General features: G+C 39.7%; 1 protein-coding gene and 1 non-coding gene across 9 annotated transcripts in view; both read right to left on the reverse strand.

The window, feature by feature from the left end:
* The window catches only part of NAP1L4 (nucleosome assembly protein 1 like 4), a 65,784-nt gene that overhangs the window by 30,812 nt on the left and 11,786 nt on the right, over positions 1–23,186 (reverse strand). For all 8 annotated transcript variants that reach the window (XR_012082410.2, XR_013540862.1, XM_020788734.3 and 5 more), the window contains exons 5-10: positions 21,248–21,389; positions 20,346–20,432; positions 18,339–18,470; positions 14,811–14,882; positions 2,479–2,618; positions 1,783–1,928 (exon numbers count right to left, since the gene is read on the reverse strand). Coding sequence is in view for 6 of the 8 variants with exons in the window: in XM_020788734.3 (XP_020644393.1) it covers positions 1,783–1,928; positions 2,479–2,618; positions 14,811–14,882; positions 18,339–18,470; positions 20,346–20,432; positions 21,248–21,389 (719 nt within the window). In the remaining 2 variants the exon portion in view is untranslated. The remainder of the gene's footprint in view (positions 1–1,782; positions 1,929–2,478; positions 2,619–14,810; positions 14,883–18,338; positions 18,471–20,345; positions 20,433–21,247; positions 21,390–23,186) is intronic.
* On the reverse strand, positions 19,946–20,071 carry LOC140703635 (small nucleolar RNA SNORA54). Its single transcript, XR_012082937.2, has one exon. It is a non-coding gene; the product is annotated as a small nucleolar RNA SNORA54 (small nucleolar RNA).

Here is a 23,186-nt window from a genome sequence, read left to right on the forward strand (position 1 = left end):
ATTAAAAATTGAGGGTTGTCTTATACATGAAAGTAAGGAGGGGAAAGGATCAAAGTGCTTTGATCCCTGCTTTCCCCCTCCACTTTCTTGTGAGGAAAGTGCTTTGCAAGAAAGTGGAGGGGGAAAGCACTTTCCTCACAAAAAAACTGCAAGAAAGTGGAGGGGGAAAGCACTTTCCTCACAAAAAAACTGCAAGAAAGTGGAGGGGGGAAGCACTTTCCTCACAAGAAAGTGGAGGGGAAAAGCAGGAATCATCAAAGTGCTTTTCCCCTCCACTTTCTTGGGAAGAAAGAAATTTTGGGTTAGAAAAGTGGGGGGAGTCTGTGGCGTTTGCCCAGGTCATGAATATTCATATGCCATTTGCATAGACTAATTGGAGTGCTAGAGGGGCAGAGTCATGAGTTATAAGAGACTCAGCAGGAGGAGGGGGGAGATACTGTGTTTTCCCGTGTATAAGATGAACCCCCCTTTTTCTAACCACAAATTTAAAAAAGCAGGGATCAAAGGGCTCCCTTTTTTGCTAAGCCCCATGCCTTGGCAAAAGGCAAGGAAAGTGGCTGTCAAAGTGATTGCTGCTTTTCCTCGCCTTCTGAGAAGGCATAGAGTTTAGCAAAAAGGAAGGGGAGCCATTGCTCCCTTTTTGCTAATCTTCATGCTTTCTCAAAAGGCGAGGGTGCACTGGAGCTGTAGACGGCTCCCCTTCCTTTTTTTCTAAAGCCCCATGCCTTTGCAAAAGGCAGTGGTAAAGAGCTGCCTTCCATGTATTAAATAACCCTCATTTTTTTCTCAAATTATTTAAGGAAAAAGTATTGTTTTATACACGGAAAAATACAATAGATATAGTAGATAGGGTTTTGAGACAGAGAGATTTGGAGTTTGGGCAGGAGAGTGGTGGTTGAGAGGGATAAAGGAGAATGTCAGTTTAAGAGTTACAGTAATAACATTGCTTGTTCTGTCAACACCTGTATCAATAAACAATTTCTATTTGGTTCTTTAAAATCACATATGGCCTGGACCTCAATTATTAAGTGATACCTCGACTTACGAACTTAATCCGTTTTGGAATGACGTTTGTACACCGAAAAGTTTGTAAGTCAAAATACCATTTCCCATTGCTCTCAAACAGCTTCCTCTGATGTCGGGGGGGAAAGCCCTTTGAGAGCTCCGAAGGCAAAAAGGCAGGGAGAAAGGGCTGGAAATTCGAATTTGAGAGTAAACACAAACACGTAAGAGAGAGCACACTTTGAGTACTACAAAGTATTGAGGGCACAGAGACAAAAGAGTACAGAAACTAATCTCATTGTCTCCTCTAGAGGAGGGATTAGCCTGCTCACACTGAGCATGAGTGAAAAGAGCACTTGCTTTCATTGAGGCATAAGTGTAATTGTAGACAAATGGAAGTTTTGGTAAAATCTTGGATTTCTCACTCTTTTTTTTTCAGAGGCACTTCTAACTTCTGCCCGGGGAAAGGAGTAAAAAAAAATTACAAATAGGTTGCCAAGCAGATAGTACAAGTCAAACCAGGAGTTGCACACTGCTTGGGAAGGAGCAAAATATAACCTCTAAGATGCAGATTCAACTCTAGCTCCCAAGTTTTTTACCCAACAAGTGGCAAATTGAGCCAGAGAGGGCTTTTTAAAACTTCCTGTTTCATAAAAACACCTTTTCTGTCCAAAAATAACCCCAGGGGAATACACTGTGCCCTCACCAAAGCATCTCAGATGATAAGAAAGTTTACATGAATATGCTTAACAAGAGCATATTAAACTGAACCATGCTTACCTTTTATTGGACTGAAGAAGTTAAAAAAGGAGTCATTGGGTACTTGTTTAGTAATTGTTCTGACTGTGCCTCGACCCTTGTGCTTCTGTTTCTTCTTTATTGTTTTAACTGTAACATTCTTTCCTTTCTTCCAATCAATAGTACATCTAGAAAGAAATATATATGCCAGTATCATTCAAAACCAAAATGGACATGCTCTTCAATGATGTCAGCAACCCATTATATGGACAAGATCATTGTCACGGCAAAAATGAATGTCACCAAATTAGTATTAAATGCTAGCAGACAGCATTGCTGTCTGAATGGTGTTGCCTTACTGCTTTAGTTGCCATTTTACTTAATGCCTATTTTTAGGTACTGGGTTGATTATATTTAGCCATATTTATATTACTGGTGCTATGACTATGACTTGCATGAATATATCCTAAGACTTAAGTCTATTTAATTTCTACAGCTCCTGAAGCCTGGCTTGAAACAAGGGAATACCAAAAAAAAATTCTATCATCAGTTGTCACTGAATGTTACAAACACACTACAGCAATGCAAAGAAATTTAAAGAACGTTGACAGAGTCATTAAAACTTCAGAGTTAAAACTAGTAGTAATTTATTATGTTTATTTTGCATTGTAATCCATTACTCTAATTTCAAAATTCAGATTCGAACCTTTAAAAATGTTCAAGATAGTCTCTCCTTACCCCTCACAGTCAACAATTTCAGGGCCTTCAAATGAAAAAGGATCTGCCTTATCTGGTTCCGATTTCATCTTGTAGGTTTTTGTCAGAACTGAATTGGTGAAGTAGTCATTGGGCTCAAAGTGGAACTCTAATGTGAAAGACTAAAAAAAAAGTCCATTACTGTTGTAAAGTTATTACCATTTTCAGAAAACAAAGAAGTGATCAAATGTTATTCACAAAGTACAGTGGTGCCCCGCATAGCGACGATAATCCGTGCAGCAAAAATTGCTGCAAAGCGATTTCGTCACTATACGGTTTTAAAAAGCCCATAGGAATGCACTGAAACCCCTTCAATGCGTTCCTATGGGCTTAAAACTCACCTTTAAGCGAAAATCCTCCATATGGAGGCCATTTCCGCTACCCGGTAAGCAAGGAATCCGGGTGAAAACACAGCGGGTGGCCATTTTTTTACCCGGCGGCCATTTTGGAACCGCCGATCAGCTGTTGGAAAATCATCGCTATGCGATGATCGGTATGCGAAACAGGATACCGATCATCACAAAGCAATTTTTTCCTATCTAAAACATCGCAATGCGATCGCAAAAGCGATCACAAAATCTTTGTCGCTATGCGGATTTGTCGTTAAACGGGGCACCCGTTAAGCGAGGCACCACTGTATTTGGAACTGTAATGCCTCCTTTATTAAAATTAAGTGCTGGAAAATTACAGTTCTGGGCTGTGGAGGAGCAGTGTTTGCATTAGCCTCCACTATCTTTAGCTCATTTTTAATCTTTATACTGTCCTTAATTTGGTTGTTCTATTAAAAAGAGTCTACCTTCTGATATTACCTAGAGCCAAAGAGTTAAAGAGTGCAAGAAACGCTGGAATATCCTCCGGGGAGTTTATCAGCAACATAACCACAGGTCCCAAACATCTCAAGGCTAAATAAGAACTATGCTGTAGCACCCTGAGTTATCCAATAGCTATTCAGAAATTAAGCGGAGCTACTTGAGCAGAAGACAACATAGAAGGCAAAGACTCCAAAGCCAAACAAAGAAACAAAGAGATCTCATTAAGGGTTTGTAAAGGCCAAGAACATGGTCATTACTAGAGGACAGAAAACTGGTGCTGGACTTAACAATGCTTCCAGAAGTAAATGCAGTCAATGTAGTAAACATCAAAGAACAATAGTTGACTACTGTGTGCCTCTAGCTTCCATTAGCCCTCAGAACTATTCCAACTCTCACAGCCAGAGCCCCTCCCCAAGGGAATTTGCTTTAAATATTCCATCTACACTGGGCAATGAAGATTTGAATACAAATGCCAGTGACTTTCAACATGATGATGCAGTTAATGACATTTTATCTGGTTACTCGATTGGCAATTGGTCAGTGGACCCAGACATCCAAGATAGAATCCCAATCTCAACAAGGGGCTCGCCTGACGACAATTTCAATCCACCAAGTAGCGATCTAAGAGGCATATTTATTGGGAATACCGATATAGACAAATCTTATGGGTCTGATAATGAACACATCAAGATTATCTACACTAAATTGTGCAACCAGTGGTCTATCAGGACATACTATATCTTTTCATGTGACAACACTGAAAAAAAAATGACATTTGGCTACAATGTAAAGCAGTGAGTATACAGCTTGTATAAGAGTGTAAATGTGTTGTCCCCTGAAAATAACGCAAGACATAGCAATTAATGTCTAAACCACTGGCAACAAAAGTGAGTACACCCCTAAGTGACAATGTCTAAATTAGGCACAAAGTGTCAATATTTCGTGTGGCCACCATATTTTCCAGCACTGCCTTAACCCTCTTGGGCATAGAGTTCAGCAGAGCTGCACAGGTTGCCACTAGAGTCCTCTTCCACTCCTCTATAACATCCCAGAGCTAGTGGATGTTAGAGACCTTGTGCACCTCCACCTGCCATTTCAGGATGTCCCACTGATGCTCAATAGGGTTTAGGTCTATAGACATGCTTGGCCAGTCCATCACTTTTACTCTCAGCTTCTTTAGCAAGGCAGTGGTCTTTTCGGAGGTGTGTTTGGAGTCGTTATCATGGAATACTGCCCTGTGGCCCGGTCTCCAGAGGGAGGGGATTAGGCTCTGCTTCAGTATGTCACAGTACATGTTGGCATTCATGGTTCCCTCAATGAACTGTAGCCTCCCAGTGCTGGCAGCACTCATGCAACCCCAGACCATGACACTCCCACCACCATGCTTGACTGTAGGCACAACACACCTGTCTTTGTACTCCTCGCCCGTTTACCGCCACACATGCTTGACACCATCAGAACCAAATAAGTTTATCTTGGTCTCATAGGACCACAGGACATGATTCCAGAAATTCATGTCCTTAGTCTGCAGCAAACCGTATGCAGGCTTTCTTGTGCATCATCTTTAGAAGAGGCTTCTTTATGGGATGACAGCACTGGAAACCAATTTGATGCAGTGTGCAGTGTATGGTCTGAGCACTGACAGGCTGACCCCCCATCCCTTCAACCTCTGCAGTTATGCTGACAGCACTCATACATCTCTTTCCCAAAGCCAACCTCTGGATATGACGCTGAGCAGAGACACTCAACTTCTTTGGTCGACCATGGCGAGGCCTGTTCTGAGTGGAACCTGTCCTGTTAAACCACTGTATGGTCTTGGCCACCATGCTGCAGCTCAGTTTCAGGGTTCTGGCAATCTTCTTATAACCTAGGACATCTTTAGGTAGAGCAACAATTCGTTTTTTCAGATCCTCAGACAGTTCATTATCTTGAGATGCCATGTGGAACTTCCAGTGACCAGTCTGAGAGAGTGAGAGCAATAACACCTGCTCCCCCTTCACACCTGAGACTTGTGACACTAATGGGTCTCATGACACCAGGGAGGGAAAACAGCTACTTGGGCCAATTTGGACATTGCTACTTAGGGATGTACTCACTTTTGTTGCCAGCAGTTTAGACATGAACGGCTGTGTGTTGTGTTATTTTGTGGGGACAGCTTATATAAGACTCTTATACAAGCTGTATACTCACTGCTGTACATTGTAGCCAAGTGTCATTTCTTCAGTGTTGTCACATGAAAAGATATACTAAAATATTTATGAAATGTGAGGGAGTGTGGTCACTTCTGTGATATACTTTAATTCCTGAACTCAAACCACATGTGACCATCACACACCCAGTAAGAGCGTCAGAAATTCAATGGTCTTGGTTTGATAAGGAATGTAAGGCCAGGAAAAAAAGAGTTGAGCAGAGCAGCAAGACAGACAAGATGGACTGGCACTGATGAAGCCACAACTCTCCTACAACATCTTCAGAGGGGGTATAAAGCCTTTCTTAGAGCAAAAAAGGCTTTTATGTTGATAACTGGAAATCTCTGGGCCAGGCCCTCACTGAGGGTAATTAGCCCAAGTTCTGGAAACAGACAGAAAGAGGCTTCCCACAGAAACCCTCTGAGACTGCCAATTCCATAAGACCAGAAGTATGGGTCTCCCACTTTAATCATATCTTTGGGGGGTAGTACCTGCACTAAGTCCATACACATGACTCATTAATCTCCTTGAATGGCCACCTGTTTCCCCCGTAGAAATTGGAGACTTGATTCTAAGTCTTCCAAAAGGCAAGGCTCCCGGCAAAGACATGATCCCTCACAAGGTCTTTGCTACTGACATTGTGTGGTGGTCCCCTATTTTAGCCAGTCTATTCACCAACATTAACAACACAGGAACTCTCCCTCCAGGCTGGCAAAACAGTATAGTGGTGCCAATTTTTAAGAAAGGTGACCCCGCCCCAGGCCCCAGCAACTTTAGACCTATCAGTCTTCTTAATGTGGCCTCCAAGCTTTATACTAGATATCTCTTGAATAGGCTTCTAGATTGGGACAGCAAACAGTTAATCATCTCTGAAGAACAGGCAGGCTTCAGGAAAGGTAGGAATACAATAGATCAAGCCTTTGTCCTACATCATGTAATAAGTAAATACACCAAACCACCTTGCAAATATTTTTATGCCCCCTTCATCAATTTTTCATCAGCCTTTGACCTGATAGACAGAGATAAACTATGGTGTAAATTGACTAAAACAAACAATAGGAGACTCATGTGGCTTAGCAATTACACAAAGAAAATATGATGCAGGTGCATACTGGTCCACAAGAAGCTCTATCACAGCAGATCTGTATTAGCCATGGGGTGAAACAACGGTGCATTTTAGCACCCGTTCTTTCCAATTTCTATATAAACAGCTTGATCCCACAAATGGTTTTCCCCTCTTTTTTTATCCCCAACCATTGGCTGTAGACAGATCTCAATGCTGCTTTATGTTGATTACCTGGTTTTTCCTATTCCTGAAAAAAAATTGGCCTTAAAATTTGGGCAGCTCTGTAAAGAAGAACAGCTAACAATCAATTATACTAAGACAAATATCATGGTCTATGGGAAGAGAGCCCCTAAACATAATTGGTGGTTGGATGTGCATGTCATTGAACAGGTACAGTCCTTCAAATATTCGGGCATCCACTTTTGTGAGAAACTCTCTTGGAAATAACATCTAAATGCCACTATACAATTGAGCTCCAGATCATTAAGGCAACTAAAAATATCTTTTTATAGTAGAGGCGGCCAGCTGATAAATCCTGCACTCAAGGCATTCACTATCAAAATCTTACCACAAATGCTTTATGAGGCAGAATTATGGGGAGAAGCAGCTAAGCCAAAATTGGAATTTTTGCAGAATAAATTCATGAGGCTGATACTGGGACTCTCCCCAGGAATTCCCTCAGCTCATTTCAGAGCTGAGTTAGGCCTTTCCTCAATTGCTGCTAAAGCTGACCTGGCCTATTTTAGATACTGGCACAGATAGAACAACCTAGAGCACTGGTTCTTAACCTTGGGTTACTCAGGAGTTTTGGACTGCAACTTCCAGAAGCCTTCACCACCAACTGTGCTGACTGGGGTTTCTGGGAGTTACAGTTCAAAAGCATCTGAGTAACAAAGGTTAAGAACCACTGACCTAGAGGACCTCTCCTTCACAAAGTCCTGTAGGCTAGAACAACTACAGTCTGATGAATGGGCACAACAGTGCTACCAAAAACTAAAAGCCCATAACCTCCCACTGGAAAAATTCCTCAGTCTAGGCCCCCACGACCTTAGAAAGTGGATTCTTGACTTTGATGCCTGTCAGGCCAGGGCTGTTATTGTCGGGTCCGTTTTTCCACCTGGTACCCACAACTTCAGTTGAATCGCACAAAACCAAGTTACCACAGCATATATTGAAGGGAGTTATAAAGGAATCCCACGAGAGGAGAGGAAATGTGTCTATGGCTGCAATCAGATTACTTATTACTCTGTCATCTCTATGAAAACCCCAGAGAAAGATTTTTGTTTCCCATTATTCAGCTGTATCCCAACTGTACTTCAATGGAAATAATGTAAGGCTACTCGCTGATACACAGCTGTATAGCTCTGGCAGCCAAGAAGTTGAGGCTTCCATTTGTTAAGATTCATAATAACACATAAATGTTGAATATACAGTAGTGACTTTGATACTATACACTATGCCACAATTCCCAGAGCGGGTTTATTGACCCCTGGGGCATTTTTTTGTTTTAACCATTTTCATGTAAGTAAGCCGTTGTAAAGGCTTATGGCTAGAAACAATAAATGTACAATGTGTGTTAACTGATAAGTCAAACGTATTAGGAAAAAAAACAAGTGCTCCAATATTCTTCCACATAGAATATTTGACACAATGCTATTGTACCAAAATCCTGAGGTGTTGTTATGTCTGTGAAAGGTAAATGGTGTAACTCATAGCAGCTTGGATTTTTCAAGCATGCACCAACCTAACAGACTGGCACACACCTGACATTCAAAGTGGGGACTTGTTAATTAGTAGCAATACACTGCTATCAGTCACACTGTTTGTCTTCTACAAGCATAACTAAGCAACAGCATTTTGGCCAGCATATAATACAGACTTGGCCAGCATATAATACAGACACAGAAAACTTAGACAAAATGTAAATTTTATTCTGAAAGTTTGCATGCACTATGAACAGATGTTTAGATGTTTTCTAAACTTCTATTCATAGTACCTAACCCTGTTTTGTTCTGTTTGTTGTTTTTGGACTTTTCAAACTTTGAAGGATAAACCGAGTATCTTACATATTTAACTTGCTAACTCTAAATAAAGATTCATTAGGAAGAGGTATCTATGTATACAAAACTCAGACTTTTCTGTATCTCTAGGACTAGTACAATCATATTGAGATATTACAGCCTGAAAATTCCTGGAGCTGAAAGATGAGATATGAATATTTTTAGTAATCTAAATAAAACTATAACATCATGGTTTTTAAAATGAATTATTTTCTTTAATTTCTAAGTCCATATTTCCATTCCATCTCACATTCATGAAAAACTGTAGCTAGTTTAGGTCAGCAAGTGTGTGATCTAGAGAGAGAAATAAAGGAAACAAAGATGTATGTGGGAAAACAATAGGAATTTTTTATTCTGTGGTCATACCAAGATGCAAGGAAATAAATATCCGTTATACTATCTCATTGATTTAAAATATATAAGCCCAATTGACTGACTAAATATTTTTGGTGAAATATAAGTACATGTAAAAACTACACATGGGAAATGTGTTCTCTTCAATATCAAGTTACTCTACTTCTACCACTGGTACTGCAATAACAGCATGGGTGGGGGTGTATCTAGACACAGTCCAGGTCTTTAAAGGGCATAAGCAAGAACTGCATTAATTTTCTAGCTTCAATTATGCAGGTCCAACTGAGACAATGTTTTAGGGTTCCAGACAACCTCAACTTATTAGAATCAACCAAGCATACATGTTACACCAATCACTTGCACATTGCTTCTCCTGCAAGCTGCAGCAATTAAATAAACCATATACACTCAATGCATGGCTCATTTATCATGACATCAAAACATGATACTGACTTGTCTGTCCCCAAACAAGCCAAAGTCAAAAGCTAGCCACAGCTGTGACTTAATGATCCATAGGATCCCTTCCAGCTCTGCAGTTGTAAGGTTGTAAGATTAATTAGGGAAAGGCAAATCCTTTGGTTTGGACACCACAATAAACTAACCCACAGGCAAATGTACATATTCCAACACATCAGAAACCCACAGGCACTCTATTTTATTAAGTACAGTAACCATTTTGGTATACACTACTAACAGAACTCTGCTTTACAATTTGTGCACTGTGTCATGTGAACACAGGGAATTACCCTCCTCTATAGTGTTTTTCTTCTAAAAAGCCAAATTTTTTCTTGATTTCTTTGTGTGGTCTGTTGGCAGAGAAATTAACTAGAGGAGGGAGTTTGTACAACACAATGAGCAGACCATGCAGCAAAGCAAGAGGGTGCAATCTCCAAGTAGAAGCAACTAGCTGGCACTGATGAGAACCCTGTTCATATGTAACAAGCTAGAATTTCTGGCCTAGGGTATCAAGAACATTTATCCAGAGTTTCCAGTGCTCTGTGAACTAAGCAATCAAGCAGTAAGCACATGAATATCCATTCAATCCTGATAAGCCAAGATCCTCCAGATCCTTGACCTATTATGACATATGAACTGGGCCTTAAACTTAGATGGGAAATATACCTGCTCCAAGGGCACACAGGACCCTTTAGTTCCAAATAGTAACTATGTATCTGTTACAAACCACTCACTGGAATCAGCTGGCAGCACTCTATAGGAAATTCTATGTGCTGATGACCAATTGTCAGTGGCATATTTCAAGAGCACAATGAATGCTCCCACCATCTTCTCTTCAAAGTTCAATTGCCAGTTCTACTCACTTTAAATCCAATCACAATTATGCTATTTACTAACCGACAATATTTTAGTCACTTTTTACTGCCTCAATGGTTATAAATTTGGAGACAAAGTCCACTTCATTATTTTACAAACATTGTGAACACACAGAAAGGGGCCTAGGAGAAACTGTTAATTCATTTAAAACAGATTATCCACTACCTATGTATAATTCTTCCCACCTTTACAATATGTAAAAAGACTCATTTGTATTACCATGCAAACAAATGCATCCATTAGCAATGAGTGTATAGTATGCAAAACAGCAGATTAAAAAAGGCAAGTCTATCAGATTCTCCCGTTTACATAATCAAGTGACACACTTGAGTTAAGCACCCAAATAATTTATTAGCTATACACTGTAACCGAATAGTATAGCTAGCTGTCGAGAATGTCATTCACTTTACACTGCACTGCTGCCATTTATTCCACCTTCCTGGCGCCATGATGCTCAGGCAACCCCAAGACTAAAAAGGAGGATGGAAGGGAAAGGTTCCTTACATGAGCCAAGTGCAGTTTGCTACTCTGGTTCTCATTCAATGAACAATAGTAATTTTAGCACGTAAGAAAAACAGTTATTTACAAGGCCATGAAGCTTCCAAAGCAAAAGAATCCCAAAACTGAGTCTTTACGGTAACTTTACTGAATTTGAATACCTGCAACGTGGTCCAAGGTTCTTATATACCAAAAACACAGAACAAAGCAAACTGCAAAACTATTTGCAATCCAGGTAACATATTCTGATATGCACTCACAAATTGCTTAGGACCATAACAATAAACAACTCTGATGTACTAGGTAAAAAAGTTTTGAAAAAGAGTAACAGGATATTACACAAGCTATTGCTCTAAGCCAGTGATTTCTGTTTATAACACTTAAGTCAGTTATCAATGGACAACAGAGATGTAAAAGCCTCTCCAGCCTCTTTAAAGCTGGTTCTCATGCATATAATTAAAAATAACATACAAACCCAAGAAATTACATAGGTGGGAGACGACTAAATACGGTACTCAACTTAACACAGGGTTCGATAATCTCTCCAATGCTGTTTAACATCTATATGAGGCCGCTGGGAGGGGTCATCAGGGGATGTCGGGCTTCGTGCCATCAGTACGCTGATGACACCCAGCTCTACATCTCTTTTTCACCTTCCTCAGTGGATGCCGTCCTGTCCCTTGAGCGCTGCCTGGAGGCCATACTGCGGTAGATGCAGGAGAATGGGCTGAGGCTGAACCCGGGCAAGACAGAGGGTGGGTGGCCCCTCCATCTGTGGTTTGGGAAACTCCCTCTCTTTCGGGGGGTGACTCTCACCGTGAAGAGTGAGGTTCGCAGCTTGTGAGTGCATTTGGCCCCGGCACTCACCATGGAGACCCAGGTGATTTCAGTGGTCCGCTCTGCCTATTTCCATATGCGGCAGATTGCCCAGCTGCGTTCCTATCTGGTTGGGGCACTCACCACTCTGGTCCATGCGCTCGTAATCTCAAGATTAGACCACTGCAATGCACTCTGCGTGGGGCTACCTTTGAGGTTGTTGCAGAAACTTCAAATGGTGCAAAATGCGGCAGCCAGACTTCTCACTGGGACGAGAAAATACCAGCACATCTCTCCCATCCTGGCTGCCTTGCATTGGCTTCCCATTCGTTTCCGTATCCAATTCAAAGTGTTAATGATGACTTGTAAAGCCCTAAACGGTTTAGGACCTTGATACATGGCGGAGCACCTTTTCCCACCTAGATCTACGAGTCACTCGTTTTAGCCAGGAAAGACGGCTGAGGGGCCTAACGCCAAGCGGCCCAGAAAGAAAGAACAAGAAACCAGGCCTTCGCGGCAGTGGCCTCTCGACTATGGAACACCTTGCCGCCGGAAATCACCCTGGCACTCTCGCTGGATTTTAAGAGTCATTTAAAGACCTGTCTCTTCAGGCAGGCCTTCCCTCCAGTCAACACCTGATTTTCTTTTTTTCTTTGGCTTTCTCCCATCTTGATCAATTTGCAGATTTAATTATGTGATTGATTTATATATACTTGATTTTTATTGTATTTTATAATGTTTTATTCTTCTTTGTAAGCTGCCCCAAGTAGACTCTGTCTAGAGGGGTGGGGTAGAAATCGAATAATAAATAAATAAATAACACTCCTGCATTATTATTTTTGACGACGCTGAGCATCCAAAAGACTTTACTAAAATTGTAGTAGAAAGGGTTCTATGCGGTCCCCGAGCCAAACAGGAGTTCCCTCAAAGAAACATAACTTTCCCAACTGACAGCGGAGGAGAGAGTTCTACCACCTCCTGCTTACAGTTGCAACATATGGGACTGACCATCAGTCCTGTCTCTCTTTCAAGATTTTTAGATACAGACAGTTTCTTGGTGCTCCTAATTATCAAGGACGCAGGATGTTTCATCTTGGTTTTGCCAATAATGTAATTATTAATTTGATGTTAAGCCTCTTGCACATGCTTGTAATTAAACTGTTCTAACCTATCCATTATATGGAGGGGGAGAGACAGAGAGGCAGAGAGATGCTAGTTTTGTTGTGGACCACTTGATCATAAAATACTGTATAGTGGTGCCTCAATTTATGACCATAATCTTTCCAGAAGATGGACGTAATTTGAAATGGTCATAGGTTGAAGTACCATTCCCTATAGGAATGCATTGAAATGCAATTAATCCATTCTGGTTGAAGAAAAAAAATCACCAAAAAAATCACTGCAAGACTCATTGGAAACACAATTAATCCCTTCCGGCCGAAGGGGTAGGGGAGAAAAGCAATCAAGTGTGCAAGACCCATTGGAAATGCACAGAGAACAAACAGAGCAGATCGGAAATGCACAGAGAACAAAGGGGGGCAGGTCGGAAATGCAAAGAAAACAAAGGAAAAAGCAAGGGAAGCATGTAGGACCCATTGGAAATGGAGAAAAAAAACCAAAAAGCAACCAAACCCCCAAGACCCATCGGAAATGGGGGGTGGAAGCCAAAAAACAAATACAACCCCCCAAGAAATGGGGGGAAACCCTAAAAAAGCAACCAAACCACCCAAGACCCATTGGAAATGAAGGGGAAAGCAAAAAAAAACAAATGCACCAAGACCCATCACAACACAGAAACAACCCCCCCCAGCTCAAAACCACACTGCAAAAACACCCAGAACAGTTTTTAAAAAGCAGAAAACAGCACCTTATCTTATCAGGCAGCCCGAAGCCTCCCTGCAAACACACACACACACCAGAAGCAGGAGGAGGCAGTCAGAAGCACTCTCTTAACTGCTGGGGTGAAAGAGCTACAAAGAAGCAACCTCGTCACCACCTATAGTTAGAAATTTGAATTTTCCGCCTTTTTTCCCTGCCCTTTTCTGTTCATAAGTGGAAACTCAAGTCGCAAGTAGAAGCAAAATTTTGCGGCCAGAGCTGGTTGTAACTCAAAATGGTCGTAAGCAGGGACATTCGTAAGTCAAGGCACCACTGTATATGAAAAGCGATACACACATAGTGAGTGACCAAAATACTTTCCACAAGGAGAACTTCATTGTATGCCATGAGAAAGCCAACCTGAAGCATCAAGTTCAGGTTTACTAACAAGTTTCTAGTAGTTGTGGATTTCCCATAGCTATATTCAAGAGACAATTCCAAATATATGTGACCGAGAAAGATGATCTGGTATCTAGCCTCTGAAAGCAAAGCCATGCACTGTTACTGAGCAGTCGATAATGGGCTACATAACTTTGAGCAGTCACAACACCCTCAAAGTTCTATACAGGGGCCTCTAAAGTGGAACAGCTGACTATGAATTAGTACTAACTCCTTATTTCTACAGAATCACCTCATTCTAGCTGTATTTTCAAAAAGGAAGAAGCAGTAGTTTGTTTCAAGATGTGCAACACAAATATAACAAAAGTAATAAAGAAGAAGTACTATGGCACATTAAAGACTTATTTATTTCCTTTTTTTAATTTCAGTGAGAGCTTTAATGGATTACAATTCACCTTCTCGAACACACAGAGCAAATTTTTGAGTCAAAGGGTTATAGAAAAATGTACATTCTAGGAATGGAAACCCAGTGATGTGACAATAATTATTAACACAAATATCAACGTATTAATAAACCTCTAATTAAGCATTTCATTCAACATGTTTGAAAGAGTGGATTGCAATTCAGGAAAGCACATACTGAAATAAATCTACTAGTCTTTAAGTGGAAACTGGAAAAATCTACATCATTCTTAGTTACGCTGAATGAACATACTTCAGAAATGCTCAAAAGGAATGCAAGTGCAAAGATCAAATTTCTTGAAGGTATTTTTTATTTCATTAACTCTTAGTAACTGCACATGCTGCTATTGTGATAATTCTACTATTCAAAGATTGCTCCAATACAAAAGCAGGGCTAAGGAATCAATATAGTATCTCAATACAAGGTAAAAATTGCATGCTTCTATGCTCATATCATAAATGCCAACTCTGACTGTCAACATTACAGTAAAAATTTAATAATACTAACCATAGGTTGTCCGGGCTCAGAAAATTTCACTTTGATGTCTTGCAAGTGCTTCAGAATTGGCTCATCATATTCCTAAAAATATATTGGAAAACTATTAAGTAACAGGAAACACATGTTTCACATTTCAATAAACCATAATCTTACCTAGCACAACTGCTGCAATCTTAAATACTGCATACCCTTTTATTTTCAATTTACCGTATTTTTTGCACCATAAGACGCACTTTCCCCCCACAAAACAGGGGGGTGGAAAGTCTGTGCGTCTTAGGGAGCGAAGAAAACAGATTATATTTTCCTGTTTTCTTCTCCTAAAAAATTGGTGCGTCTTATGGAAAGGTGCGTCTTATGGAGCGAAAAATACGTAACTCTCTCCACTTCAGCTCTAGAATCAATAACTTTCTAGACAAAATCAAATATTTCATTTTTATAACCCCTAGAATAAATTATTATATCAAGAACTGTCAATAAAATGTACCTGAATTCCTACCTTGCATATCAAAAAAATACCCACTCAAGAGTTAGACAAGAGTTTTCCCCCACAGGTTAATTAGAGGAGGCACACAAGCACAGTAAGGGATGGAAAAAGGTAAGTTTGTAAATAAGGCACAAAACACGAAAGAGAATACATCAGCACAGATCTCCAGTGTTTTTATGGCTTTACCATAATGTCATTGGACTAAAACATCAGTTGATGCCATTGGCAGCAACTAGCCACCACTGAACAGCATACAGTAGTCACATTGTCCTAAGTGTCTCAGATTCCATCTTGGATGGTGTAAAGAGATGTTTACTGCACACTTTAGTTATGACCTATACATTCCCACCAGCTTTAAGGAATCAAATTTCAGAGCTGACTCTTGAAACCAAACAATGAAAGCCCTTGAAATTCAGGAAGTGCCTGATACTTTCCAGAAGTTCTTTTGCCCTTTAAGAATAAACATTATCTGAGCTGCTCAGACCACTTACAGCTCAATTATGTTTTTTTTCTTTTAGACGTTGGCCATTAGTTTGACTTCTGTAGTCCTTGCATTATCTGCTGGAAAATGGTATCTTTCCCTACTTGATCTGAGAAACATTTATTTATTTGTTTCATTTATATACAGTGGTGCCTCGCTTAATGGGCACCCCGTTTAACGACGAAATAGCATAGCGATGGAAGATTTTGCGATCGCATTGCGATGTTCCCTATGGGGAAAAATCGCTTTGCGATGATCGGTTCGCTGTTTCGCTTACCAATCATCACATAGCGATGATTTTCCAACAGCTGATCGGCGGTTCCAAAATGGCCGCTGGGTAAAAAAATGGCCGCCCGCTGTGTTTTCGCGCGGATTCCTCGCTTACCGGGCAGTGAAAATGGCCGCCTTATGGAGGATTTTCACTTTAAGGTGAGTTTTAATCCCACAGGAACGCATTGAAGGGGTTTCAGTGCATTCCTATGGACTCTTTAAAATCACATAGAGACGAAATCGCTTTGCAGCGATTTTTGCTGCACGGATTATCATCGCTATGCGAGGCACCACTGTACTATCGACCTAGTGGCAAAGCACTACTCTGGGTGATGTACAACACCTAAAAACTCCATGCCTACTCCCCTCAACTAAAAGCAAACTACAGTAATTCAAACAAAGAAACTCCCAAAGGCAACAGCTAAACAGAAAAAAAATTTAAAACAAAATTATTCAAGAAAATTATCACAGGAGGAGGATGTTCTTAAAGGCTTATTTAAAAAGCTGTTTTAACCAGCCTCCTAAATGTCTGCCAGGAGAGCACCTGGCCTACATCCACAGACAACGCATTCCAAAACATTACAACCATGACTGAGAAGGCCCAAGTTCCTAGTGGTCGCTATCTGAGCCTCCCTTGGAGTGGTCACCTGCAACACGGAAGCCTGGGAATGGGTAGATGATCTTAGGAAGAAACATCCGTGATTCTCAGCATGTTTGGTATATGTCCCAAGTGGGATTTGTTGCAGTTCACTGCTTAGAATAAGTGTAGGCCTGGGCTACTTTGGATAGTTGTATCTTAAATTCACATTTTAACATCTTGGATTTATTGCATGTTTATTGGTTTTAATGGTTTTACTGTTTTTAAATTTGTAATGCCGCCCAGAGTACACCTTTGGTCTAGATGGGCGGAATATAAATCGAATTAAAAAAATAGCCTCCTAAAGTCTTAAAAGTTCCCATGGGATCCCATGAACACAGTATATCAGGCATATGGACTTGTTCTTTGCTGTTCTATTGTGTCAAGCCAGAGGCCTTGAATCTATTGTTCTGAAGTTTGTCCAGCATGGATTAGATTGGTCTCTTAAACCCAGAACATTTTGACAGGTTCTAGCTTAACTACATAAAAGGAGACATCTCCCTATTGCCTACTCTCATAGGGCATGTATGAATTATTAACGTCAAAGTACTTTTCTATCCACCAGTTTGAACAAATGTTGTATATCTGAAAAGTGAATCTTGTCCTTAGGCCATATCCTTTCAAACTCTTCAGACTACTTTCATTTGTCATTATTTTCACTGGTAGGGTCTTCAGTTTCCTTGCTTTGTTCGATCTTGCCCACTGCATTTTGCATTACGCACAAGAACCAGTAGGCATATTCACATGCAAGCTAAATTTCTTGCTTTCTTCTTTTCCCTTTTCCAATACTAGTATTACCTGTAGAAACCTCCCTAAAGTTACTTCCTTATAGGGCACCCTTTGTGGTGCCTGTGGGCCCCAATATGTCTGCAGACACCTCCCTAGCACCCACTAGTTTCTCTTCTAATACTTCAGGATGATTTTTTTTTCCTTTTAAGTTGTGGGATGGTTCTTTAAAATGCGATAATGACCCTGTGTTGAGGCTGACAAAACAAAGTTAACTTAGAGGGCCACCGGGCAGAACATTGAAAATTAATAAAGAACACAGCATCCCATTCAAAACATTTCTGTTGCTAGTGATTCAGTTAGGTGAGGGCAGCTTAGAAATTAGCAGGAATACTAACCACCATCACATTAGACACAAGAGTCTCGATGGATAACCATGAAAGTAAATAGCCTTCTGCTAATGTTTGCTCACAGTATTACTATCCAGCAGTAGCCTGCTTCTGAACCTGTTGGCTTAATTTAACTCTAATGACATGTAGACTCACCTTTCAATTATCTGTATAACTTCTTTAAAACTACCTATGTTGGAAGAACAGTTCATATTTTGTTGCTGTTTAAATGCTCTTCATGAGAGTGGGTGGTGCTAGGCTAGGGATCAGTCCTATGAGAAACCAAAATTTGGCTGTGAAGCCCAGCACTCTCTATGACTACTGATATTCTCTTATTTTTTTCCTACACAGTAGAAAGTGAGACAAGAGCAGCTATGATAAGTGTGGGAATTCTACAATTCAACAATGATTTGTCACAGCAAGATTTGAAAAAAGAATGCTACATCTTACGGACAGCGTGGACCTATTAATAATTTCAGGCAAGGCTTATTTAACCACATTGAGAAGACATAACACAAATCCACAGGTAAAGATATTTATAATGTTTTACCTGTACTAATTCACTCAGCATATCTACATTTCTAAATATTGTGAACCAAAAATCAGGGATTCCTTTGGGACTTGTCTCTTCAGCTGCTCCTGGTTCTTTTTCTTCTATTACTACTTTACTTTTCAAGTCTCCCTAGAAACAGAAAAAGAGATTCACTTACATTACTCTAATGTTTTAACCGGAAACCCTTTAAATACATTCTATATTCCTTAAAAGGATATATACTAATTGCTAGGCATCATTTCAATTAACGCTGAACACTTATCACTCCACTATCTAGAATAATCACACTTTAAATTAAATTTTAGAATTTCTTGACTACCCCAGGAGTCATCTAAATATGTCTGAATGTAAACAAGAAATTTTAGCAGTTTTCTTCCCCCCAACTCCTAAACTCCATTTTCTTTCTTTATAAGCCCAAACAGTGCAACAAAGCTCCTATTTCAGTCCTGCTTCTGATGATATGCTGCATATGTTGAGAATAATCCATCAACTAATCACAAAACAACTCCACCTTTTCATTTTTTTAGGTCACTATATCCCACTAACTAGTATTTGTATGAAGCACAGTAAATGGGGAGAATAGGCTAGAAGTTTGGAGAAGAGAAAAAATATTAACAATGTCAAAAAGTATTACATCAAAGGTGTTATTGTTGTTATCCTGCGGAAATTAGAGACAAACTCAAAAGGACTGCCAAACTGCACTTGCCTAATTACTTTCCACCACTGCCCATCTGCCTTTTAAAGCTGAAGCAATTAGTCAGAAGAGCCCTACCACAAATTCTTGCCCTCATCACACCTCCTCAGGCATACTGCCTCATGACACACTGTTTGGGGCACTGTTTGTTTTTTCTGGAGAAAAATATTACCATACAAGAGCAGAGCAGCCTGCAATTAACACCTCAAGGAAATGGATAAAAGAATAGACTAATGTCACATACAGTACAAGGAAAGCAAACCTTTTCATCGCACCTGCAAGAACTGTTTGACATGACCCCCAATATAAAGACTTGGAGGAGGCAAAACTAATGATAAACCTGGCTCACATTTAAGCTAGAATGTAATTTTATTGGAAGTAAGCAAGATTGTTAGTGTACGCTGGTTGACAATTGCTACTTGGCTTCCTGTACCAGTAGAAGTGGCAAAACAAAACGTAATGCCTCAATATGTGGCCCACTTAGCATTATATCCAAACTGGCATTCCTGGCTTGTTATTTTCACAAGGGATAATCTGAAGCCAAATTTTATGCTTGGCTTCAGAATTTTGCTTATGTGGAATCTGGGCTTGGAACTAGTATCAGTTTGTTTAGCCACTTAAACCAGCAGATATAGCCAAGGAGGACCGCTTGGGCAACATGCACCAGATCTCTTGTTCTGTTCCTAAAAAGACAAAGTTCTGAAATGTCTACGTCATTGTTACACACAAACTGGCTTGCAATGCTGAGGGGGGAAATCAGCATACACTCTAGAGATAGCATTTGCTCAACTAACAGAATCTGACTCCAAATTGCAAATAATTCAGGAGACTGGTGTAAACTTCATGCATCAAAGATTTATCATAAAGCACATGTTATACACGTAAAACTCATCTTCCTGCCTAGCACACATTATGTCCCCCAAGACAGAGATGACAGGCAGAAATAGCCAATCTTTTCTCATCTTGGGTATTTGATATAGCACTGGAATGGAACCCATTAGCAGAAGAGGCTGTCAACAGGTTACGAACAGTGCAAATGACAGAATAAGACTACAGGAACAAATCCATATAGGAATGGTCAGTTTCACTTTAATGTATTACATTTCTTTGATGGCGTATTTGGAACATGCAGTTATATTCTGATGCTACAGAAAGAGTGAAAAAAGTCCAAAATATTCCTGCCATCCAACACCGGCTCTGGATGTATTTTGTGCTGATTACTTCATAAGAAGACCATATAAGAAATATAAACCTTCATATCTTTATTTTAAGATTTGTAACATTCTGGTTATCCAGTTATTTCTACTTACAGCTAGTTTCTCCTCTTCTTCATTTTCACTGTGCCATTCTGCCTCTTCATCTGTAGGTTCAGCAGCACCAGTGATGAAGTCCCTTCTCTGTGAAAGATGGACAAAGATTGGACATATGTTAGATGATACTAAGGTTATTAAACGTCAGCACAAGAATCAAAACACATTAATCATCAGTGTCTGCTCAAGCAGTTCAGCAACTGTATTAATTTATTCAGAAGTATCTAGACCATTTTTTCACTCTGTCACCTCTTAACACTTCCATATTGCTTTATCTTAAATCAAATAAATAACCAACATCCTACTGAGAACTGGATTTTAAACACTTTTATTCTAAGTACAAAGTAGTGAATATGTACCTTTAAACTCTGCTATATTTTGTTTTATTTCCATTTCCACATATTTTAATGTAACAAAACTTAAACTTACTTCCATCCACTATTTGTCTTGAAAAATTAAGGTAAGATGAAGGAATTATAGACTGTATCTGTCTACTTATTGATCATTTTAAAAATGAACTGACTATATAATTAAAAAACAAAAGATTTAATAGAAATAGCCCAATACATTATAAAGAGCTAAGCAGTATCAGCAGCAGAAAATTTATCTCAATTAAGATACATAATATATGTTATTCTGATTTAGAAGCCCTAATCTCTGTTGCTCTTATCACTCTTTTGTCAATGTACACAACATCAGGACATCAGTAGCTGAGCCTAGAGAACTCCATGAGGACTCTTATAAACAGAACTGCATGCTGAATTGTATAAAAGAAAAGTGCTTTGTTCCATTTTAACCTTCCCAATCATAAGAACTGTTACACTGAGAGAACAATAAGGTACTTTTCCACTACTATTAATCCAGAAGGTTACAGATGAATTTACATGCCTATTTCACGTTACCTTATCAAAGAGAGGCTGGTAGAGAGCTGCGTATTTTCTCTCTAAATCATGAACTTCTTCATAAAATTTAGCTTCTATGTGGGCGCATTTCACCTGAAGCTGTTTCAAGGCATCAATTCTTCGTTTCACTGCTTTTGGTAAGCTAAAAGCAAAGTTATTTAATGTGCATTATAGTGTCTTCTACCTTAATTCAACACCAGTCTTTCTTCATATTTTTATAACTTAGTTATAAAATGCTACAAACACCATCTAACAGAAACATCTAAATCTTGTGACTGAAAAAAGAATATATCAAAACAGAAGTAAAAAATAAAAATGATTTTCCTTCCCATTCCCTGCTCATAGACAGTGGTTTAACCTAGTTTCACTCACACAAAACAGACTAGAAAGTTTCAGTACATGCTTACTGAAAATACTACCCTGTTTTCCCCAAAATAAGACCTAACCTGAAAATAAGCCCTAGTATGATTTTTCAGGATGCTCATAATGTAAGACCCAGTTAAGTGAAACCCCACCCTCCACCATTGTGCAGCACTGTGCAGCAATCAGAATATGACATAACTGTAAAATAAAACATTCCTTGAAAATAAGCCCCAATGCGTTTTTTGGAGCAAAAATTAATATAAGACCCTGTCTTATTTTTGGAGAAACACGGTAGTCTGATTGGCGGAAGTCATGACAGCGGCAATTTTCTGGTATTAAAAAGAGTCCCTGGCATAAAGTTGTGCAACAGAATTCCTGACAATATATTGGACAGAAAAGCATTGAAGAATTCCACATTATTATCCTGAAAGTTTCAAAAGCACCTTAGCATTTTTAACCCATGTTCACTGACATTTAAAAAGTAACCTTTCTTAGCAATTAGAAAATCAAAACAAACACAAAATAATGCCTGCATATAATGCGGGACCTCTTCAGATTGAACTGTTTTCATAAATCAAACTAAGAATGTGGGTGTCACCCCTGCCCATTGTTGCCAATAGCAGATTCATCATAAATCCAGATTAAGTCACTCTATGTTTGTCACATCATCACAAGAACTGTTTTGCTGGACAACAGCAGTGGTAAAAGGTTGCACTGCCAATGTTAAGCATTCAATCTAATTTTTAATACAGTGGGGTCTTGACTTAAGAACGGCTTGAGTTAAGAACATTTTGACTTAAGAACCACTCTCATAGAAAAATATTGACTTAAGTACTTAGATTTGAGTTAAGAACTGAAAAAACCACGTGGGAGGCAGGGAAAGTGCAAAATTTGAACTTTCAGTTAACTGTTGGCCAGTGAAAAGAGTGCCTGTCTGCTTCCTCACTCCTCCCAGTGTTTAGAGAGTGAATTGGGAGACAGTCTTCGGACTGCCTGGTACTGTATTTTCCCTGCCTTCCCTGAACCTTTCTTGACCTAAGAAAAAAAGAAACACAATATTCCCCCTCTAGTGGTCGAAGGCGGAATAGCAGCTTCCCATTAGTTTCTATGGACGGAAAAGAGCAGATACGGATCAAATGGTTTTCAATGCATTCCTTTGGGAAATGCCGATTTGACCTGAGAACTTTTTGACTTGAGAACCACCTTCCAATACGGATTAAGTTCTCAAGTCAAGACCCCACTGTACTGTGCAGAAGACATTAATAAATCTCTTCTGTGTATTTTATATTCCAGGAACAAGAGATAATAAATAAATAAATAATAAATAAATAAATAATGGTTGTTTTAGACTTTTCAGGCTGTTTGGCTGTGTTCTGGAGGTTTTTCGCCTGTCTCTGTGGCTGGCATCTTCAGAGGACAGGAGTTCGAACTCTGTCTGTGTTCTTCACTGTTGTCATGATGCCAATCCAGAAAAGAGCCCAACCAGTGCTTCCCCACTCCAGTGAGCCTGCAGGATGGGGAGTCTCCCCGCTCAGCTGATGAGTGATCAACTGCAAAGGAAGGTGGGGAAATCACT

This window comes from Pogona vitticeps, chromosome 1 (genome assembly GCF_051106095.1).
Source record: "Pogona vitticeps strain Pit_001003342236 chromosome 1, PviZW2.1, whole genome shotgun sequence".
Taxonomy (NCBI): Eukaryota; Metazoa; Chordata; class Lepidosauria; order Squamata; family Agamidae; genus Pogona; species Pogona vitticeps.